Consider the following 19,274-nt stretch of genomic DNA (forward strand, 5'->3'; position numbering starts at 1 on the left):
AGTGAATTTTGTGTCAGTAAATGTCTTCCTGATGTGCTTCATATTCATCTTAATTAGCTCATTTCGAACATCAATATTAATGTTACCAATCGTTTCTTTGGAAAGTTGTTTCCATTCCACGGGAAGGGAATTAATGACAATATAATATTCCAGTAAGTAGTTACCCTTGTTGCCAATGATTTGCCTAATCTGATCAGCGGTCATGAAATTACGAATCAACGTACCTTGGAATATTGTGTGCATGTCTCCATGGCACGGTTTGTCAGATCACATCACCCGCACACGCCCACACCCAGACACACACACTATTTTAATTTTTAGGAGGCCAACTGTCCGGAGAAAAATAGGGTCTACATTTCAGCATGGATGTGCAAGTGCCCTTTTCACCCCCCCCCAATCAAAATGACCTTGCTACGTCACTGCTACAAAACAAATGGTGATTTTGCAAACCCATAAACATTCATTTATATGACACTATATTTCTAAATACCGTTTTATTCTCCATTTTGTTTACTTAGAGGTATGCGGCAATGGCGACCATCTCTGTACTTTCAACAACGGATCGTTTTGCATCGGCGAAAATACAACTTGCCTCTGTTTAACAGATGGATATTGCTATGACTGTGAGTTCAAATTTTAAAGTGCACTATCAACCAATAGAACCGAAACTTCAGAGGACAACACTTACGAACATGTACAGAATAATGAACAGAATTTTGGACTTTGTTAAAAAAAATTAACGAGAAAGAGTGACAGGACGTACATATTTGACAGTTGTCACAGAAACAAAAAACGTTACCCTTCTACGGAAAGTCCATATCTGTATCTGTGTCTGTAACATACTTTGCAAACTGCTTGGTGTAATATCCTGCACATGACACACACGCGTTACTTAGCAGCAAGTTAAATACGAACCCCTGTGTGATTGAAAGAATATGTGACCTACTGAGGCAAAATGAGGAATGTCCTCCCCAAAACCTTGTTTTGAGTAATTGATGCCTGAAGTCGGATATACTGGAAAAACATCTCAAGATCGATATTGAATTGTTTTTTGAGTAGCCAAGGTATCCAAGATTCACACTATGCATTTTTTGTTGGGAAAAAAATACCCACAGAAAGGGGAAAATCTGAAAAACGTTTTTCACTGCCGTTGGCGGCGCAATGGGTTTCTTATTTTTGAAAGCCTTTTTTTCTCGAAATGAAGTTAGCGAAACTTGGGAGGACACTGTTGAAGTTCCTGCCGCAAATCTTTGGAAAGAATTAAGCTACATAAATAAATTTGATATCATTGGAAAGCCAATGATTTGCAGGTCACATATATTTCTATCGTAGATTTGAGACCTGAAGACGGTTAAACTTTGTGGGCCCCTAATATCTACCGATAGTTCGTTCCATTGGGCTGTTCTTTCTAGGCAAGAAAGACAATTTGTAGCAGTCCTTTTTGATATAGGACGTGAGAATGACAGGCCTGAATTTTGTCGATTCTTCTTTGATTGGTATTGCCGGAGAACTTGTTTGTCACATTTGTACACGCGGATAAATCGGACACAAGGCCGTCTCGCTCTCGCTCTCTTCAAGCTAACTTGCTTAGTGTGAAGGTTTGACATGCTACCCACAGGCCTTACTGAATAAAAAGAAGTATTTTTTTGAACTAATTAGCGGCGTCGCGAGAACATTTTCAATAGGGGGTGTCGTAACAAATTTGCCTACACGTTTACGTACAAAACATCCGTCAAGCGGCCAAAAAACAGGGTCCTGATATTTGCCGGTAGAAAAAATATGGGAGTTGTGAAAAGTAAAATTTACCGCAAACTTGCAACAAAATATTTGACGAGCAAAAAAACCCAATCCTCTGATATGAAAATTTGCCGACAACAGTAAAATAATACTAAAGGCCCTAAATTTTTATCGAACCCTAAATTTGTATTATTTGTCGACAACAATTATGGATTTGCCGACATAAATTTTGAATGGGGAGGCTTCCCCTCCCCCCTCTTGCGACGGCCCTGGAACTATATAATATAATAAATTGCGGCTTATTATGTCGTTGCAGATGAAGAAGTATGTCCTTACATAGTTTTGGACTCAAATCAAGCCGTCAGTATTTCTGAGGAAGTTGGACTGTATTCAGAATGGAGTGGAGACGTTACCAAGGGAACCAGTTGCTGGGCTGTTCCGGTGCTATATGACATTGTCATTAACGTCACTTTTCAATCCTCTGTTGACCAATTTTTTACAAGAATTACTCACAAGACATTTGAAGGAGTTTTGATTAAACATTACGACAGCTTCGTAGTTCCAAGAACGGCCTCTTTCGTCAACGGCTTTGGGTTAATCATCCTCAGCGCAGCCCTTTACAATGAAAGCTCCAATTCAACATTCTCTTTCAATCTACAGAAAAATCGATTCAACATCGACTATTTTGGCGGCTACCAAGAAGGTAGAGGCAATTTAAGAATTCGAAGACACCGTTTTTTTTTTCAGTATGCTCAATGTACACCTGCGTATAAACAAAAGCTCGATTCAATGTTTGTTTCACCTAAATGTTTGTGATACAAGACAAATTTGTTTTACCGTAAATGTTAAGAAACAAAATTGACCGCTCGATTGTGGTGAATATAATCGTTGCATTTGGCATTGATGGCTTTTACACACATAATCACGACCCAGCTTTTGGTATTGACGCGTGAAGACATTAGTGGGAAACACCCCATTTGTTACAATTCAACTCGCGTCGAGCTCAAGCTCTGAGATATATTTCTTGAAGGAATAAGTATTAAAGTTATTCACCATCACTGTAGATGTACAGTGTGTCTCTAAAAAAAGTAAACCCAACTTCAACGGCAAATTTTCAGAAAACTATAAAATATTTACACATTATTTTTTCATGGTTAGATAGTCCAATAAGTCCTCTGTCCAATGATACCACGTAGGTTATCTAACTCTCATGCATGACTGAGCATGATTCAACTTAGTGAATGGGTGTGAAATCATCACTGTGGCAAGTTATTTCTCGCTAATGATCAGGCGTGCTGTCAGGGACATGAGGAGGCGTTGCGAGCTTTGCATCGAAAGGAATGGCGGTCATGTCGAGGGTACACATCCCTAAGCTATGCTCGTAAGAAATCAGACATTTCCTATGTCATTTGATTGATGAACTTCCAATCAAAGTGCAATTCTAACTTGCCACAGTGATGATTTCACACCCATTCACTAAGTTGAATCATGCTCAGTCATGCATGAGAGTTACATAACCTACGTGGTATCATTGGACAGAGGACTTATTGGACTATCTAACCATAAAAAATAATGTGTAAATATTTTATAGTTTTCTGAAAATTTGCCGTTGAAGTTGGGTTTACTTTTTTTAGAGACACACTGTATAGCTGAGGCTGCATAACCGGCTACCATTATTATAAGGGAAACAAAGATGTGAACTTTCTCGTTTGTGTATATTTTATCGCTTCTCAGAAATTAATTCTGGACAAACAGAAATGTTTGACTGTAGCACCAACTTTTTTTTTACACGGTCATAAGTTACCTGTCGACCTGATGAATTCAAGTGCGGTACCGGTGGGGTTATATGTTACGATTCTACCATTGTATGCGATGGGCGTCAAGACTGCGACTTATCATGGCGACATGATGAACGGGACTGTGGTGAGTATGTCGGGAAGTGCCTGAAATTCACTGTTCACTTATGTGTTCAATTATGCATTCTCAACTGGTCAATAGAGAATTGCAAGTGAGAGTTATTGAATGGAAGTAGCATGGGCGATTGGAAACGACGACCCTACTGACAAAGACTTCAATGACAACATCTACGACAATGATAAGAACCAGCAACAGTAAATAAAGCTAGCAGCCATCGTACTTCCTTGCTCTATCCATTGATAATGTGCATCAATGGTGCCTTACACCACCACAGTCAGTGTTCAATTTTCTTTACTGCTTGTGGTTATGCCAGATTACTGTGAAAACGATGACCAAATCATTCTTCCGAGAAACTCGTCATACGACATCAAGTATCCAGCCGGTCAGCTGAGAGGAGATCCAACTATCCTAACATCCACAAGAGCCAGCTGCTCCTGGACAGTGCAAGCCAGTAGCGACCAAGTTATCCGGATTCGCTTCCTGGTTCCAACGACACACTCTCTCCTTAAATGGTTTCAATTGAATTTCTTCGTGGGGTCACCGTGGCAGCCAGTTGCAGCCTTTTGGAAGTTTGACAAGTCGAGTATGGTGATTCACAGCTCCGAGGTCCGAATCACGTTCTCAAAGATTATTTTCGAATATCCTTCTCGACTGTACCTGCGGATTGAATCTGAATATCCAGGTACAAAGATGAACAACCATCAACAATCTTGTCTGTTCTGTTTTCCGTATTCATACATGTGTAAAACTGTTGCAATTTGGTCCACTCAACCAATTCATAGTCAATCATTATGCACAATTTCGCGCATTTGAAACTATAGGCACAAATTTTCTATCGCTAACCATAACACTTGATCAAAGTAATCATGGGCAAACTGAATGTAACAATTAATTTTTGCCTTGGCCAATCTCTTAGCGTCTTGTAAGAATGAAACGGAATTCAGCTGTGTGCCCGATAATGTCTGCATCCCGATCAGCAAGAGATGCGATGGATTCCCAGATTGTGACAGCAAAGCAGATGAAATAGGATGTGGTAAATACATGTAAAGAGTTTTACCTAATGTTGTTTGTTTGTTCACGTGAGCCTCAATAATAAAATGTATTTATCAGAAATATTGTAAAGGGATGAACAATCTTGGCAACGTATGCCACGATTAAATCGTCAGTCAACCGCTGGGCGGTCCATCACGAACTCAACAAGCGTCTGTATAGTTTCTCATGCAGGACTGATATAGGCAAACGATATAGAAAAAAATCCCGCTATTGAAGCCGCCCTTTCATTGTCTTTCTTTTTCTTCTTTCTGCAAAAGGGACATGTTATTCACACCAATTTCGGTGTTTGACGTCTGATGGACATTCAACGTGCGTGTTCAGTAGCTATATATGTGACCAGCAGCCACATTGTCAAAATATGTACGATGAACTGAATTGTGGTGAGTTTTTGTCTTTTGAAAATTAGAAAAAAAGCCAGGTAAACATTTATTTGAAATGCTGTTGTGTTTGTTGCAACGAAAACGGGAGAAGCTTCTGTTCTTAAACCGTTCAGAACCATTTTTTTTTACATCTTAATTACACAACAGTATCACATTTATAATCCCCTCTCAAAATAGCCAATTTTTTTTACAATTGGTTCCTTTATAGGCCCTAATGGTTTTAAAACTGATTTTCTTTATACCCCCAACAAAAATCAATTCTTATAACCTTTTTTTGTTGCAGCAAAACGATGTATAAGTTTGACGTACATGATTAAGTTTAATATTAATGTTGTTGATTTTGTAATTTTTCTTAGTTGGCAATGATAATCTATTAGTGTATACTTGTCTTCTTTAACAGCCATGCGGTTGCGAAGGCCGATTTCTAAAGGTTACGTAATACTTTATTTTGAATGAAACAACATGCACACAGACATGTTTACGTTCGCGGGCGCAATCTTTGAAAATCAATTTCTCCGATTTGGAAGACTGTGTCTTCATGGAACTTTTAGGGTTTGTTTCCCTTATAATGATCCAACTATGCGCTAAAAATCGTTTTGATATGTTCAGTACTTTTTGTTGAAATTGGAAAAAAAGGACTGGTTACATGCATTTTTAAAAGTTGTTAACACTGGTGTTTGCAAAATCTGTCAATCTTTTCAAGCCTCACGAATATTAATAAGGTTCTTATCGATTATGGTGTGCAGTAAAAACTTGCAGTATTGCCTCCTTCACGAGTTACTAATTAAAGGTATAGTCCATCATTTGTAATTTGTGCATTTTGTTCGTTTGAAGCCATAAAAGTGCTCAAAATCTAAAGAAGGGTGCTGAACAACTGACCTGATGAAGTTTCAGTTCGGCTTCAGCTGTATATTTCGAGAAAAACAGCATTCTAGGTTCTCCATTTCAAATCAAAAGTTGCTGAATCATGTTTTTAATTGGGTCTGAATCCGACGAATTATAGCAACCGCGCGCACGTGTGCGTCGTGTCAACGCTTGCGCGCGCTTTGCCGAATAAACTAACCAACCTACTAACGGAAATTTCCAACGGTGCTTCTTGAGACGCACCGTTGGAAAGGCCTTCTTTCGTTGATTTCTTAAGAATTACAGCTTGCCAGAAAGAATAATTTCACAGGGAGTTTAGTCCCCTTTCTATTTTTTTTTAACCAAATATGTTTTCCAACAATAATTAAGCCAATTAGGATAGCTGCAAATGATGGACTCTGGCTTTAATAAATATCACCCTTTTTGCCGACTTCCATTGGTCGATAGCGAGACCCACGCGAAGCACGCGAGTCACACTAATGAATATGCTAATATGCACTTCGTCGTTGTTGCCCCAAAATCAGCCAACCTGAAAACCATGCACGTGAGTTAATTTGGTCGGCAAAAAATCCTTGTCGAAATTTACCTAGGAGATAGTTCAAGAAGTAACACAAGCGTTTGCAACAACAGATTAAGCTGAAATTCGGAATATACTTATAGATGATATAAGTGTTCAACTTCTTGTGAAATAACAACTTAAGGGGATTCCTAGAAATTGAGAAAAAATACATAGATTCGGGGACGTTTTCGAACAATTTCTTCCCGACTTTAAGGTCAGCTTTACCAGTGACCAGAATTGACGTTTAGGCATCGATGACGTCGATTTGTTCACCGACATGAAGTCTAGAATTTCTTCTCCGTTTTAATTTAACATTTCAATCATACTGAGAATATTCTCTGAGAAACACAACATTCAAAAAGCCGTGGGGGTGCAAACGTAATCAGATTAACTTTGTTTAAAAACGGCGATGCTTAGGCCTTTGCAAGCACATGGCTGTTAAGGTCTGTTCATACTTTGTGACAGCGCATTTTAGACGTCACGGCAGGTGCTATGATTCCGAAGGCCTAATACACTGTTAACTCCATCGAATGTTTGGTGGCAAACTTGCTTCGTAGTCGCATATTTCACGTTAAGCATGAACCGGTGTAGCGTGAATTTACATTTGAAAAACGGACTCATTGGTGGTATTGCGCAAGCTCATACATTGATAATTAAGAGAGGGACCGGTCACGTGTAGGGTTTAACCAATAAAAGGGAAAAGGGGTCCAATTATCACAGGAGTCAGATAATCATATTGTTTTATTTCGGCCAAGCACATATTTATTCCCTTATTTATACACCAATCATGAGTGCTTTATACCAAAAGATCCACTTCAGTTTGGATACGAGTTGTAAATTTGGCTGCATGTCTAAGATATTAGACATGGATGTCAATCCATGAAACGTAGGCCTACTGTCTTCTATCAACAACTTACTACAAATTTCCCACGCTCTCTTAGTATTAAATTGTTTTTCCCCACAGCTACATGTGGTCCACCTGTCGATGTATCTGACGGTGGTATCTACCAGCTGACCTCACCACACTCATCAGATTCTCAGCCAATAACATGTGTGTGGCTGGTCTATGCTTCTCCTGGCCACCTCATCAACATCCGCGTCACCGACACATCACTCATCATTTCAGGGAACATCCGTGTAGGCTCTGGCCACGACCCAAGTAACGAGAGCTCGACAATCATTAACAAATCAACGGGCACGATTCCCGAGGGTTTTACGGTTCATTTAGGAAGGGCTTGGATATCGTGCGTTGTATCAAATAATAACTTCTCTTTCGAAATCACACAGTTGAGTGAAGTAGGTGAGTATAACACCTGTTGCACTTTTTAAATGCTTTTAGTTAAGTTCGGGGTATTAAGGTAGACTTATACAGAAATAAGACTCGCATTTTGCTTTTAAACACCCGATATTTTGTTTTATGGGTTTTAATAGTTATGGTCGTATAAAAAATATGGAAATGCAGAATGCACCCAAAAAAAATTGACCTACCTCAGTTTCATGCAAATTGCAGTATGTACGATACGTGCAAAAAGGACAGTCTGGATTTGGTCCCATCGTATGTGGGTCATGCGTTGCGCGCGTATGGTGCAAAGTACGTCAGGCGTTGTCGGTAATAATGCGGCCAAGGGTACCGCCCAATGGTCTCCCCAACTTTTCTTTTGTTACCGTTGAAGGGGTATTCGTGCAAGGAGTTTATACAATCTTAATGGCTGCGTTCGCGTTACTTTTGATACGCTCAAGATATTCTCAAGAGTAGGAAAATGCGTGCGCATTGCATTGGGGTCACATCGCTCGAACGGTTAATGTCAACTACTATAAAGCAGACAAAATTATGGCTATCCGCTACGTTCACAAGTACCCCCTCACCGGCAAAGAGAGTACAGTTGGGGGTGACCGACCAACGTCATCTTGCCTGACTGCAATTCATTTGCCGCGAAGCGCGGCCACTGCGTGTACAAAGTACAAATACCCTGGTGTACGTGGTCACACACAAGGAACGGTGCGCGTCAACCAGCAAAATGTCCCGCCCATGGAACGTCGTTGCTAGTTAAAAGGGCGCCTTTTTCGTCGGCGCACGGAGCCGATACTAGCAGAAGGTAATTTTTCGTTAATAAAGCTTCACCTTATTCGCCTATGCTGTTACGTTGTGTGTTTTTGGATCATTGTGTTTTGCCCTTTACCGACGTATTTTCATAAACAATATTATACTCACTGTGTTCTCCTAGTGCTTACGAGAAAACATCGACAAAGCTTACTTAGGAGGGACTTGAACCTACGACCTCCTACTTTTACCGACTCCATTTGCTGATCAATATAGTAATGATTTGCATTTGAACGTTGAGGGCAGTGTATGTCGTCGATCTCCTTCTCAGGCCACTAACTGCGGACGCATCGGCCTAAACACGACTTTCGGGGAAGTGCAGGCGTGTGGGCACTTCACCCTTTGAAAATGCTTGTGAAAGTACATGGATAAAATTTCAGACATAAATATGCCCATTAAAGAATTAATCCGCTCACCTCATTCTCACTATGTCGTCAATCTACAGTACAATGCAACACCACAACCGAATTCGCCTGTTCGTCTGGAGTGCAGTGCGTAGCTGCCGACCTACGCTGTGATTCTTTACGCCACTGCGATGATTATTCTGACGAGTTGGGATGCTGTAAGTAAACGTTTTTGAAAGGGAGCTTGGATCTATACTCTTCGTCTTCTCTTATTTTACAGGTCGGGAGTTTAGCTTTTAGGTGATCTTTGATCCAAAGAGGACCATCTATTAAGCGCTGAAGTTCAGTAGCCACTCCAAATCTTAATAAATCGCTTGTCGGGCTACACTGTCAAACTGAAATAGTTAAAAACTGAAAGCTAGAGACTTTCCCCATTAATCCTAAACATACCATGCCTCTTAATCGCTGTTAAATGGTGCTCTGATTGGGCTACCATAAGAGCAGTAGACAGGGTTTCTTTTTTTTAATTTCTACTTCACAGAGCTTCTGACATTTTGTTTTATTTATGAACAGTAACATGCAGCAAAGACCAGTATTTGTGTGGTCATCAGGGCGAATGTGTGGATAGTCAGCAGATCTGTGACATTTCCAATGATTGTGGCAACTTTGAAGATGAATGGGAGTGCTGTAAGATTTTTTTTAAATCACATTAACCATAGCCCATGTGAAGAGATAAATCTAGAGTTGTTATTGTGCTGTTTTGTTGGCTGTGTACCTTTTTAATTACACGTTTATCGTCATGCCTAAACTTCAGAAGTATGTCAACCAATGAGACCACATTTGTCCTCTTTTTTTTTTAAAGTGTGCTGTTCATATCTTTTGGAACAGATTCTACATGTGGCCCAAGTCTAGTAAATGTCAACATCTCCGCCGTCCTATCTGTGCCCTCAATCCAACATAGCATATACGTGTGCGTTTGGCAGATTACCAGTGACCTCAACACTTACCTCACTATGGAGGTTGTTACCATGGAAATAGGACCTGAAAGCTACATAAGCTTTGGTAACGGGCACGAAATATCTTCCATGCTCGCCAAAGAAACAGACATGCAAGTTGCTGGAACCCTTTATCTCTTCTATGGTAATCAGATGTGGATGGTGGCACATATCTTTAGCGATGCATTCGATTTTGAGGCTACGCTAAATGCCGGAACGATCAGAGGTGAGTTCCGATGAAAGAGTTGTATTGCGTACTATTGGCTACTGAATCTCATAAAAGTTCCGGGTCAAGTAAGACCCTTAATCCGAGTAAGATTTGACCTGTCACTATTCTGGATCGAAATGGCGGCTTTTTGTGTCATGATAGTAAGACTTTTCCACAGTCAAAAAGACAATCTTTCACGTGAAAATTAGGGCCGGGAAAAGTGACGCATTCCTGGGTCATTTCGACTCAGTAATGGGTGTGGTCAACGAATCAGACCCCGGAAATTGTAAACATGCATATTTTGGTCTTTCGTCACATTTGGCAGTTTGCATGCAGAAACAGAGAAGTGAGTGAGTCAAGAAACCGGAAATTGCGTCGCAGCATGGGACGCACACAAAACTGATTAAAACCATTCCTCCAGTAACATTTGAACAGCACTGCATATAAACGGCCACATCATAGTGGAAAAGCTACTCTGTGTTTTGCCGACTTTCCCGTCTGTAATGAACCTACGGCTCTGTTTTTCATTTTCAAAGGTTCTTGTGACGCCCAGAGTCTTCAGAGCGGTTCCAAGTGCGTGCCTGGCAGTTCACGATGTAACGGTAGAGCAGATCTACCAGACTACTCGGATGAAGTGGATTGCGGTAAAATATATTCACCTGCACGAGAAGAGCATCTCCTTGACTGAATATCTCTCTTTCTCTCTCTCTAGTTGTGAAACGGACATGTAAATTATAACTTTCTTCTGAAGAATCACCACTTTTAAGATATCTTGAGCCGTTATTATAGGTATTTCCTCGTGTGGAGACGTTTGAACGTTTCATTTGAGATACTAGATCATTTGAGGTACTAACAGGATGCCGCGCTTCCCGCAACACCAAGTGGGCATGGTAAACCATGATGCCGATCGCCAAATATTTCATCATCATCATGGACATTTATTTTTCACGTAGTAGCGATACATTTGGGAATATTTTACTGAGTAATCTTGTAATATTTAACTATTCAAAGTCTAAAAGAAACAAATACACCGACAGGCAAAACAAAACAAATATTTTTTTCATGTGCCAACCGTTACTTCAGAGCACATCGGGGCATATACATGTATACGATATGCAGTTTAGGACATGTATGTATATGCAGAAAAAAGACATCAGACACACCGACTGCATTATACTCTTTTAATATAGGATAGTTGCGATTGAGATGAAGAGAGAAACTGGATGTGATGAGGGATATACATTTACAGCTTTGATTTAGTTTTTTTCTCTAAATGCAGGTGTTTGTGGAACGACCAATTTGAATCTGTCAACTCACAAAGAAGTGGTAACAGTGGAAGTTGCCTACGGGCATGACGGATATAAACAGCAGCTTGTAACAGTCTCCGTACGCGACCACCAAAATATCCCCCTGGTTATCGCTAACACTACATCCAACATCAGTGAGTGCGTGTGGAAGGTCTCCTCGTCAAGGGGAACTCGCATAGAGATAACTGTTGCCAGGTTTGTCGGTACTAATCTACGCATCGGTAACGGCCACGACCCTAGTGAGGGCGCACCCATTTGGTCCCATTCTGAGACTTTGTTGTCTCGCAAGACACTGTTTTCTTCGGGTTCAGCTGTATGGATAACAACTGTTGTGTACAGTTACCATTGGGAACCTTACCAGCTACAGTTTACCCTCCGTAACTTCACAAGTATTGGTAAGCAGTTCCATGCAAGGAATTCCGTTAATAAATCTTATGTCGTGAAATATGGTATGAGGGTGGATAGTTGATATACGGGGGCTAATATCGACTATCACCCGGAGTAAACCATGGCAAAGTTAATTAAGCTACTTTACCTCATACATATTCAACAACATCTCGTCGATTTTCGGATCAATTATTTTGGCAAAACATTGCTTTTTGTCTGCCTCTGTGAAAGAATGTTCTATCCCTTGGACATTCTGTCCTAGCTTTGCCTTGGATATTGATATTGTGTTCCGAGGAAATAGTGTCTCCCACTAGGTATCTGTCCCCTATCCGCATGCCTTAACGGAGAATTTTTTCGTTCGTTTTTATAATATAGACTTTTTCAAATGAATCCACGTTTCTGAGGATGGATTTTCTTTTATCTGTGTTATCTGTGTAAACCCCCCCCCCCCCAAAAAAAAATTAAGTCATTACTGCTATGAAAAACATTCATTTCGTCACACAAAAAAAAATGAAGGAGAGCAATTTGGAAGAGTTGCAAAGGTCACGAAATGTAAACAGTCCTTCATCATTGTCGAACCAGGACTGCAGGGCAACCAAAGGCAGACCGTAAATAGGGCCTACTTTGACCAGGTTGTTCTGCCTGACCGCAGGCTTTTTAAATCGAGAAAATACGTTACCTTAATTTGAAAATTGTATTTGTAATCAGATTGTGACGAGGGGCAGTTCGCATGTACTTCAGAAACTATGTGCCTGAACCAGTCTTCGGTCTGCAACGGGATTCACGAGTGTCCAACTTACGCAGATGAACTCTCTTGCAGTAAGTAAAGGCCTACCTTCTGTACTCTTTAATAATTATATACCTCATGCCTCAAATCAGACGCAAAGGAAAACACGCAACAGTATTGTATTGTACAATAATTTCAGACTTCAAAGTGAACGTTTCAGACATACATTGGATGAAACTACCACCCGGTGTTGTAGTCGAGAACTTTTTTTCCCCGAATACGTAGTACTTAGGTTACCGAGCACGAATACGGGTGAGGGTGCTTGCACTTCCGAGTACAAGTACAGGTCTCCGAGTACGACTGCTTGAACTTACGAGTACGAGCATGAGTGCGAGTACGAGAACTTCCGAATACGGCCATACGGCAAATGGTTCATTAGGCGCGTAATTGGCCCAGGCCCAGTCAGACCGATATACAGACCCAATCGAGTTTATTTCGAGTACTGCTATTCGAGTACGAGTACTTTGATGATCGAGTACAATTTCGACTTGTCGAGTACGAGTACTTTGCTGCCCTAGTAGGAGTACCGTCATTAATCATTTCGAGTACGAGTGCTTTGACGTTTGAGTACAGGTAAACGAATACTCTTATTAAAAAAATAATCAATTAGCACTCGAGTACGAGAACCGAGTACGAGAACCGAGTAGAGTACAACAACACAGCTACCACCCCTCTTCTATTTACTGCCCTGCCCAAACGACACCGACTCCTTCACCAGTTCGAAACATAACTTAACTGCGCAGCGTTTACAAAAAAACTTTACAACAACTCGTCAGAGGGCAGCAGGTACTTTCCCGCACTACGCAAGACCCTTTTCATAGCAATACAACAAAAAGCTACGTGCCAGACATTGTCCAGACAGTTCCAAGACAGTGCGCTGGAAAGATAATTGACTGGCGGCTGTGGTATGCAGTTATGAAGGGTGATGACTGTGTCAAGTTACAGGTCTTTGTTGATGTTTCAATGAGACTTGGCAGGAGGCCTGGTCGAAAGTTTGTTGACACGGTATGGGTGTAGCCCTGGCTGCAAAGTTCATTGAACCAGCTGATTTGGCAAGGGTTGAATGAGGATTAGATAGGAGGTGAACGTTAATGGTCCTAAAAAAATTTGTATTCAAACAATTGGGTTTGTTGATGCCCAAGGGGCATCAGGTCACTCCGCCCAGGGGTGACTTTTGAGGCTTCACTTTATAACGACAATATTTCATGTCTTTTGTTTCGATAGCGAGTTGCCAGGAAGAATTCCTTTGCTCAACAGGAGAGTGCATAGCGATCGATAACGTGTGCAATCGGTACTCTGACTGTCCGAAGCGGAATGATGAATTCAACTGTGGTAAGCCTAGCTAAATTGTTTTGTGTAAATGTATTTGCTGAATGAAAGTAAGCACATTGATCGATCTTGACAAGGGCTTGATGCTATTCTGACGAACATACAACTACTGCTGTACGGATGAGAGAATCAACCAGCTTTATTATGTTTCTCCTATCGTGTGCTAACATGTAATTGATTTTGGATGGTTACAGCCCGATAGTCCGAAGGTGCGATAGTCCGCAGGTTCTTTAGCCCGAAGGGTAATTAGTCCGAAGGTTCGTAAGTCCGAAGGTTTAATAGTCCGAAGGTTCGATAGTCCGAAGGGTTTTTTTATCCGAAAACAGAAGAAGGTTAAATAGTCCGAAGGTCCTAAGTCCGAATAGTCGATAGGGTTCGATAGTCCGAATCGAGAATAAGATCCGATGGTCCGAATTGACGATAAGGTTCGATAGTCCGAATGGACAATATTTTTCGATATTCCGAATTGACAATATGACTTTATTGTCGAATCGGACTATCTGAGCTAATTGTCGATTCGGACTATCGGACCCGATTGTTCATTCGAACTTTCGGACCTTATTTTGAATTCGGAATAATGAGCCCTCGGACTAGTAAGCCTTATTTTCGTTTCGGACTCTTGAACCTTCGAACTTTTGAACCTTCAAACTAATGAACCTTTGGACCAATGAACCTTCGGAATAATGATCCCTCGGACTATTGAACCTTCGGACAAATGAACCCTCGGACTATTGAACCTTCGAACTATCGAACCTTCGGACTATTGCTTCAAATGTTCAGAGAACCTTATTTCATTTTCGGACTAACTTGTGAGAAGTTTGTGCACTCGGACTCTCGAATCTTCGATCGGACTAAAGAACCTTCGGACTAAAGTGTGGGACATACTGATATATCTTCAGTAGTAAGAAAGCCCGGTATGGGTTATGCGTTTAATTAATGCACCCATAAAGGCACCAGAAGGAATAGCGTCTTCACACAATGAAGACACTAATAGGACCAATGCGTATTAAATGTTGCTGGTCCTAATAAAGGGCCAAGCCTGTAGACCTTCATCATGCTGCCACCATTTCAGTCATGCTCCCTGTATCCAATAAAAGGAACCAGACTATTTTCCCGTCCAGTCTCACTTTGGTTACGTTGATTTGAATGGGAAAAAATCAAGATGGCCGCAACATGATAATTGTCTAGTCCCCTCTGAACATGACTGACCGACGGACCACCCACCCACACACACAAGTGTATAAATACCTTCAATCGTGGACCTTCTGCGTTGTCACTCTTTTGTTTGTACTTTTAGGAAGACCTCCCATATCTTTTGCACATGGTCGTCAATCGTGGACCACCAGGAATTGTGTACCCTATTGCCCTCTTTTGTTCAGGGGACCTGAATGCATTAATAAACCCACTGATATACTTAAGTGTCCTCTTTAATCCTTTTTTTTGGGCTCTTGAATTGCGCCTTAGTTTTTCTTTGAACGAGGGCAATCAGTAGCTTCACCTTCAATTTTTATTGATAAATGACGCTTTTCAAACGTTTACTTCAACATTGCAGGTTTCTGCGGGGAAACAAATATAGCATTGAATGCTTCCGTTAGCCGATTTTTCACGGCAGCGTTTGACGTAAATCGTGAAAATGACTGTGTGTGGACTGTCACCGCTGAACCGTCCACACGAATTCTGATCACCGTCACAACCCACCGATATTTATCGACCACCTTTTGCGATGGGAATTATGGAGACTTTGTTAGAGACAGCAACCGAAGTGGATGTACAGAACTTGCCACCTTGCAAGGATCCACTGCGGTATTCCGTAGACAAGCTTCTTCGAGTGGCCCCGCGCTATGGATAGAGGACACTGTCCATAGTTATTATGATAACCGGGATCTTACGCTTACGCTTAGCCAGTTCGTGGATATTGGTAAGTAAAGGTAAAACACAGTGACGTAAATCTTTTCCGACGAGTGGGGGGATGGGGGATGACCAAAATCCAAAAATTGCCCGGCCGTGGAAATTCGAAAGGGGGGGGGGGGGGGGGGCTGGATACCACATTACACTAGGGGCGCTGTTCATGATATACAATGTACATCGCTGTGTTTACTCGTGGTTACATAAAAAAAGCGCATTTTAAGCTTTTACTTTTGTTCTCAATTTTTCAGTGCAATGTTGAAAAGGCCTACCTATTGGCTGTTGAAAATTTTGAGAAAAACCATCGAAATCCTCATTTCCTTTTTTTCTCATCACGAAAACGTGGGGGGAATGATTCAATATCCCCCCAGTCAAAAACTGGACGGGATATATCCCCCCCCCCATCCCCCGGGATTTACGCCCCTGGTAAACAAATGTTACTAACCAACTCCCACTTCTTGCCAAATCGGCAAGTTATACTAATTACATCGCAAGTGGAAACGCTAAGAATGTAAACAAAATGGACCTTACCCATATGTTGAAATAACATTACGCCTTGTGTATTTGGCAGTGTGCCAAAATGGAGAGTACATGTGTCCCTCTGGGAGAACTTGTATCGACCAATCCGCTGTCTGCGATGGCTGGCCAGACTGCCCTGAGTACGAGGACGAATTTGGATGTAGTAAGTGCGAACAAGTCAGGAAATAAAAAAAAAAGGATTTAACCTTTGTTCGTCCCCGATGACCTCAGATTTCTATGAGCTCTGATTTCTTTGGGTCGACCATACCGTACAAAGTAAAAAGTCCTGGGTCAGATCTGTCTCGGAATCCGGTTCCTATTTCACTTGATACTTTTCAGTGTCAAAACGTAATTGTTCTGGTCAAAAATGCCAATTTTCTGGTGAAATTAACCCAGAATGATCATGAACATTTTTATTTAACGTGGAAGGTGTCAATATTAAACTCTGAAATGTATCAGGTCAGATGGAGTCAACCAGGATTAGTGATCAGTTCGGGGGCAAATCTGACCTCTACTTATGAGAGTGTATAATGAGCTCTCATTGGACGAATGTTTCACCCAGTGACCTGGGTTTGGACACTAGTCCTGGATCGTACGGTTATGTGCTTAGTCCATGGGACAGTGTTGTATTTAATAGAGGGACAATCTTGCTCGTTTTTTCCCCGTGGCGTTTGCATATTGCGAACTTAAATTTGTCAGATTAATCAGAATCTTGCATGTCTACGAACAGGATTTGTTTTGAATTTGCCGGGGCTGGTTAAAAAATAATCACCCCGACAATTTCTGCGTTCGCCACTGATGTATCCTCCAATATAGGATTGGCCCTTCATCTACGTATTTGTTTATGAACAATGTATACTCGGTGTACCATTGATTGTGAGGGGGAAAAAAATCACTTGTCAGAAGTCGAACCAACGAACTCCTACTAGTCTGGGTGATGTAAATATCTAAATCCATACCTACCTGACGTAAATTCCATCTTTTGAACTGATCTATCAGTTTGGAGGTGTACGGGAAAGTTTCATTCAGTAACATAAACGAAGTTTATTTATGATTTTTAATGCAGCCGTCTTACCAAGGAATCCTATTTTTGGCCCGATTTAACATGAAAAGTCTTCATGAAATCGTTTCTTAAAGATTTTGGAATTGAAAATGCTGAACGCTTTAACAAGTAATGGGTTGCCATTTGCCATTTACATTTGGCTTCCTTTTTTAGGAGGTTGTTCCAAAGAGGAGTTTGCGTGTAGAACAGGCAGCGAATGCTACGAAAAACAGCATATCTGTGATGGAAGCCTTAACTGCAATGACTTTTCTGATGAGTTCCATTGCGGTAAGCTTTCCCCTCTATAGAGGGTGGTGCAAAAAGAAAGAAACCCACTTTTGACAGGAATTTGAAACTACTTAACTCATTTGAACTGTTTTTATAATGTAGTGAAGAATGGCTCCTCAACCATACATAATGAACAAATCTTGAAAAAAAATCGGATAGTGTTATGCTAATTTGAATACAAGTCACAAAATCATTGTTGTCCACGTGTAAGTCTAGTGTAATATTTTTTTGTCTTCAAATCAAGCTCCGGAGCTCAGTCAAGCGGACGGAATAAAGCCGTCCATGGAAAAACAGGTTTGGCACATGATATGTTTAAACCACCATATCTCAGTGACAGAATACTATTTGCAATAATTTTGTGTTCACTTATGTTTAAAGATCAATATCTCAATACCATATAATTGATTTTTTGAAATATGCTCAACCAATAGGTGAAAATTGCTGTCAAAAGTGGGTTTCCTTCTTTTTGCACCACCAAAGAGCTACATATTTCATGCCCTGGTTTCCTTAGGTTCTCTCTATCCAAGTAGTCACTGGGAATAAACAAGTTAACTTTACGGCTTTATGAAAATATATGAATATATATATAGTTTAACCTACGCCTGTCGTGTCCAATACAGGTCCGTGCAGTGACAGGCATGTCAACATGACGCTAGGCTACGCCAATCTTACCTCACCCGGTTGGCCATGGAATTACCCAACTAATATAAGATGCTACTGGTTTGTGCTGGCTCCCGAGGATCACAGAATTCTGGTCATATTTCTTGAATTCGAGACCGAAAATCGTTTCGATTACCTGAAGTGGTCCAGTGGGCGTACGTTAACGGACGGCCTCAAAATAAGCGGGTAATTTATGAGACTACATTATCAATATTTACGACATGTGTTAGGCCTTCAGCTGAATGTTCAATTCTTTCATTTCGCTCCAGCGACCCCGGGAATAGATTTTCTTAACATTTACAACTAAATAAGATTGGTATCACGCATTGTTCTCTACATTTCAACTTCTACTTTTTTTCTTATGGTTTTACTCGAAAGAACGAACTATTTTTTCAACATGGAAGTTCGGAGACGTACCACGATAAGTTAAAAAAAATAATTCGCGAATGAGCCATTGGTATTATTGATGGGAAACTTTGAGGTCTCATTTCCCGAGGGGGAGGACTATGAATAGGCCTTTCATATTAATAAAACGCACACTTTTTTCTTCCTAAAATGTTGACAGAGAGGGGATGCCTTGCTTGTGTACTTCTTATCTACACCAGTGCTCAATATCCTGAGCTGCGTGAGCCTATACTCCCTGATAGTCTGGATTATTTTTGTTTCTTTACAATGCCACAAAACGTTATCATATTCAAAGACTAACTTGTGACGTTATATCTTCACATACAGATCGAATTCTCCCAGTAGAATAGCGTCAAGAGGCACAGAATTATCCTTGCATTTCTTTTCGGACTGGTCGATCGAAGAGAAAGGATTTTTACTTCAACTTGAACAAAGGCCTACAGACGAAAGTAAGTCATGTCAATTTTTCTTCATTTTGAACGTTTTA

At 40.8% G+C, this 19,274-nt stretch overlaps 1 protein-coding gene across 1 annotated transcript in view; it reads left to right on the plus strand.

Moving 5' to 3' along the window:
• Positions 1-19,274, plus strand: part of LOC119721550 — a 37,282-nt gene that overhangs the window by 5,731 nt on the left and 12,277 nt on the right. The window contains exons 3-21 of the mRNA XM_038191630.1: positions 519-623; positions 2,054-2,446; positions 3,538-3,660; positions 3,968-4,336; positions 4,571-4,687; positions 4,965-5,087; positions 7,475-7,810; positions 9,057-9,173; positions 9,529-9,642; positions 9,844-10,176; positions 10,695-10,802; positions 11,438-11,860; positions 12,561-12,671; positions 13,864-13,971; positions 15,521-15,886; positions 16,445-16,555; positions 17,609-17,722; positions 18,343-18,568; positions 19,115-19,236. Coding sequence (XP_038047558.1) covers positions 519-623; positions 2,054-2,446; positions 3,538-3,660; positions 3,968-4,336; positions 4,571-4,687; positions 4,965-5,087; positions 7,475-7,810; positions 9,057-9,173; positions 9,529-9,642; positions 9,844-10,176; positions 10,695-10,802; positions 11,438-11,860; positions 12,561-12,671; positions 13,864-13,971; positions 15,521-15,886; positions 16,445-16,555; positions 17,609-17,722; positions 18,343-18,568; positions 19,115-19,236 — 3,819 coding nt within the window. The remainder of the gene's footprint in view (positions 1-518; positions 624-2,053; positions 2,447-3,537; positions 3,661-3,967; positions 4,337-4,570; positions 4,688-4,964; positions 5,088-7,474; positions 7,811-9,056; positions 9,174-9,528; positions 9,643-9,843; positions 10,177-10,694; positions 10,803-11,437; positions 11,861-12,560; positions 12,672-13,863; positions 13,972-15,520; positions 15,887-16,444; positions 16,556-17,608; positions 17,723-18,342; positions 18,569-19,114; positions 19,237-19,274) is intronic.

The sequence above is a fragment of the Patiria miniata genome, unplaced genomic scaffold (genome assembly GCF_015706575.1).
Source record: "Patiria miniata isolate m_02_andy unplaced genomic scaffold, ASM1570657v1 HiC_scaffold_13, whole genome shotgun sequence".
Taxonomy (NCBI): domain Eukaryota; kingdom Metazoa; phylum Echinodermata; class Asteroidea; order Valvatida; family Asterinidae; genus Patiria; species Patiria miniata.